This window comes from Gavialis gangeticus, unplaced genomic scaffold (genome assembly GCF_001723915.1).
Source record: "Gavialis gangeticus isolate Ggan-Ray unplaced genomic scaffold, GavGan_comp1, whole genome shotgun sequence".
In the NCBI taxonomy this organism is placed as follows: Eukaryota; Metazoa; Chordata; order Crocodylia; family Gavialidae; genus Gavialis; species Gavialis gangeticus.
In genome coordinates, this window is record NW_017729031.1 from 81,386,499 (window position 1) to 81,390,897 (window position 4,399).

Sequence of the window (4,399 nt, forward strand, 5' to 3'; positions counted from 1 at the left end):
CTCACCCGCCCGCCCCTGCCCCCCCAAAAAAAAGAAAAGAAAAGCTTTTTGGTCTGTATCACCAACTGCCACCTTCTAAACACCTATTTTATAAGACTTTAATAAGCAGATGACTTGTACACTAATATGATTCAAATATCACTGCACAGCACCATCTTGTGGTCTTCAGAACATTCATCTTTTGCTTGTAGGTTTGAAGTATGCATTTTAGTTTGAGAAATGCTGAAAATAATTTTCATGTAAACATGAAAAAAAATTAAAAACAAAAGAGATTTCCAATTACTTGGAAAGATATGCACTTTAAAACCCAAAACAGGACATGACAGTGTTAAGTTAAATACTCTTTTTTTTATAAACCCCTATTTCTTATGGTAACTTAGATCAAACTGAATCATTTTAAATTTATTTTCCATCATTTATTTCTCATTTCATTCAACATTAGCACTGTTACTGTCACAGTTTTACCTTCTAATCAAGTACCTTACCCACAGAGAGCATCTACATGTAAATTAATTCTGGTGTAGTTCACATCGGAGTTTATTACGCCTGCACGCAGCATTTACATGGGCATCCAGGACTGCAGCATGATGGCTTGAGGTGGTGCAGCCCTGGCTGGAAGAGGAGGCGGGGGGTCAGCCTGCCACCTCATGGCTGCTTCTGCCCAGCTCAACATGCTGTGGAGGGGCTGGCTGGGGCATGAAGATGCTACAGTGCGGAGTGGCCTGCAATGTGGAATAAAATAAAATGTGGAAAATGACAGTGACCTCATTTACGAAGTGCTTTGAGATCTCCTGATGAAAACCACTACAGAAGATCTGGCTGTGCTGTTGTTATGATTAATGAGAAACTTTTTTCCACAAGGAACTGGAAAATATAAAATGAAATCGATTTATCACCTGTTTTTAGACTGCTAGGAGCCATAACCTGCATGCCTTGAAACCCAGAATGTCACCTTATCTAGTCTTACCCACACTTGCGGAAACTGAATTCTTTCATGATACTATTTTCTTATAGGAAATTATTGTTTCTCTGTGATACATTGCCTTTCCTGCAATTTGACTACTCCATATTTAGTTCAAGTGTTTTAAAAATGTTCCCCCCAGTATAATAAGTGCAATACAATTTCTATATAAGTTATATTTAATGTTCTGGCAAATTTCTAGGGATTGCATGTAGGTACAGCAAAAATGGAATCTTATTCTCAGGAGGCCCCTTTCAGCCCTATTTTCTTATGATCCTTTGATCCTATTGCTATAAATTAAGGCGTGCTTTTTAGTAGGAGTAATTATCATCCAGGTCCAAATAATGTGCCATCAATTTTTAAGCAGAAAATTCTATATGACATGGCTCATTTGGGACCAAGCTATCTTGTTTTGATAAAACAGCAAGCTGTGTTTTAATTGGCTATCTGTGCCCTCCAGATTTTTCTTAAGAGACTGAAATCCAAAGTATTTGTGGAGTAAGATTAAACTGTCTTTCTCTCTTCATGCTGTGATATCTATATCCACAATAACTAGGGATTATGCTTATTCAAGAAACTCCCACCAGCATTACATATTACTTCTAACTGCATGTGTTTATATATGTATATGTATGTGTATATGTGCATTTGCACAGATAAAGAGATGCAGTTTTGGAATACTAAAATAGCAAAGAAATTTTCCAAGGTCAAAGTAGAATGCCCACAGTCAACCACAGCGTCACACCATTCTTGGATTCCCTGCTTCCACCAAGATTGTGAGACCATGACTTGGAAAAAAAACCTAACAATTTCTTAACAGTCTATTGGCACTTCACAGACAGATATTGAAGTTAATGGAATATTTGGTATCAAAGTTGCTTGGGAATTTTATTCCATACAATGTCTGAAACTATGGAATGCAAAGCCCTACTTTATTCTGTAAGGTTGGTTCATATGTGAGACTCATATCCTCAACCCACAGAAGTCAAACATAATAAAACTGGGTCTTACCTTTCTTATGGAAAAGCACTGTAAAATTTAATAGGGATGAAATGTTCTTTATAAATCAACACATATTGTTACCCAAATCTGTAGAATTCAATATTAAATTATATTTTTTCTATGAGTTTTTAAATAATCCTGTGGAATTTCACAGCACATATATGTCTGTTCTGGAAAGATTATAATTTCATTAAATTCTGCGTGACTTTTTTTTAAGTACACACTACAACAGTCTGGGCCAAACATCTGTCGATCAACTCACATATCCCTAATCATCACTGTATCTAAACTTCTCAAGTCCTAACTAAATTTTAGGGAGACTATTATGTTTTCCATCTAAGGATCTGAGACACAGGGTAAATGAAATAACTAAAGTCCCATGAGAAATCCTAACTAGGTCAGGAACTGAACTAAACCCTGAATTCTAGTTCCATGCTCAATGTACTAAACCATCCTTTCCCACCACACATGCTCCTGAAGAGATCGCACTACTGTTTAAAGTGGTGGCTTTGTCATTATCCATGTACAGCAATCATTTCACTTATGCAGTAACAGAAAAACTAAAGAGTGAAAAGGGGTAATCTTGTTAAAAAAGTCTAATATATCTGATATAAGTACACAATTGTAGGAGCTATGACAGATCTAGAAAGGAAATAACACTGAAGTTGATTGTTAAATCCTGTTTGTAGTCCAACACCTTTCTGCACTGAGTTTAGTAAATGAAAAATAAAATATCCACAAGCTTCATACCTCAAAACTGCTAGTCCAGAATTCATAATTACAAAATATATTACTATAATATATTCAAATTGTTACCACAGGTTATATTGAAGATTTCTATTTTAATATTTTATAAGTACAGTTTTGATCATTGGCTTGGTTTTCCTGAATAAAGCAGAATTTGTATGTAGAAGAATTTGTTGTGGCTTGTCTACATGAGAGTTTTTTCAGCATAAATTTCTGTACTACAACAACATTGGTGTAACAGAAGAACATCCACACTGTTTTGTTTATATTAGCTTAATCAATTTCCTTTGAGAGTCAATAATCCACATCCCAGTTAACTTCTTTTAAACAACCACTTGACATTCAAGACAAAATCCTCATTGTGCAATGTTCCACTGCTACCTCAGTGCATTCTGGAACTTGAGGTCCACCTCAGAATCTCCCAGGATGCCTTTCTTACTATTCCATTCATCTCCTTTTGTTGGGCCAAAATCATTTTCAACAGCTGGAAGCCCCGTTGAGCTCTGCAATCCAGATCATCATTAATACAAACTGTGTGCTCCAGATTTACTAGCAATCAGAAAAAAAGGTGGCTTTAGATGCACATTTTTCTGGAGTGGCTTCATTAGCACAAGTTACCATAGGGGCAGGCAAAGTCTGGCTTGGGGGCCAGATCCAGCCCACAGTGGACTCCATTTCCCAGCAGCCCCTGCCTACATCACGGCTGGTTTCCATGGAGACCCCAGGAGCAGCAGGCCCTGACAGCACAGGGCAGTGCATGCACCACTTCTGCTGGGTGGGGAGCTGCTCCAGGGTCAGGATCTAGGGGTGGTGAGGGGGCAGGCCGGAGCTGGGGTACAGCTGCAATCTGCTGCCTGCATGCCGCAGACAGGGGCACACAGGCAGTGGATCACAGCTCTGCCCCATCTCCAGACCACGCTGTCACTGCCACAAAATCCAGGCCACGGCCTCAGAGCAGCTCTCTGCCCAGCCGCACAGATGTTCCAGGCAGCAGAACAGGATAGTGCTGCAGAACTGTGATGACCAGCAAAATTTTGACATACAGAAGTTTACTTTCTAGAACAGTGATTCTAAACCATGGTGCCACGGTACTATGAGGTGCCTTGCGATCCTTTCAAGGGTTCCCCAGCATGCCATGCAATGTTAGTACTATTAGACATAAGCTGCAGCCCTCATGGAAGTGGGCACTGCCCACGTCAGAAACTCTATTAGATCTATTAGATCACAAGATAAACCCAGAGTTTTCAAATAGGAATCCACTGTGTTAAAAACATTCTGACCTGTTATGGTCTTTCTGAGTTCTCTGTAAAAGAAGAACTGTTCTATTATTTTTCCACAGTCAAAAAATGAGTGAAAGTAAAGAACTGGCATTCTCCAAAGGTTGCCTTGAATCTAAGAGCCTCATTACACCGTAATTCTGGGCAGCTCCTGGAGCTCTGAACCCCTGGATTGTCTGCATATTAACACCTGAAACTGGTTTTAAGTACTTGTTACGTGGCTCAAAGTTACACCACTCCAGGTCAGGATTTTCTCTGATCCGTGCTACCCAGCTCACATTACAATAAGGTGCAGCCATGTTAGGCTACACCTTAGTGTAAACACCCCACCCACTACCCTTTCCCACTGGCCTGGATTGGACCCACTGCCCCCCCCCCCCCTCCCCGGCCCCCCAGGCCCTCCCCCCTTGCC

The 4,399-nt window shown here is 40.0% G+C and overlaps 1 protein-coding gene across 3 annotated transcripts in view; it reads right to left on the bottom strand.

Annotated features, from left to right (window-relative positions):
* The window catches only part of LOC109301883 (glutamate formimidoyltransferase-like), a 39,067-nt gene that overhangs the window by 25,772 nt on the left and 8,896 nt on the right, over positions 1-4,399 (bottom strand). The window contains exon 1 of one of the 3 annotated variants that reach the window (XM_019523169.1): positions 545-574. The exons of 1 other annotated variant lie outside the window; for it this stretch is intronic. In XM_019523169.1, the coding sequence (XP_019378714.1) occupies positions 545-559 (15 nt within the window). In that variant the 5' untranslated portion in view covers positions 560-574. Of the gene's footprint in view, positions 1-485; positions 575-4,399 lie in introns of those variants that run through there. One more of the 3 variants, XM_019523176.1, reaches the window with a different exon arrangement.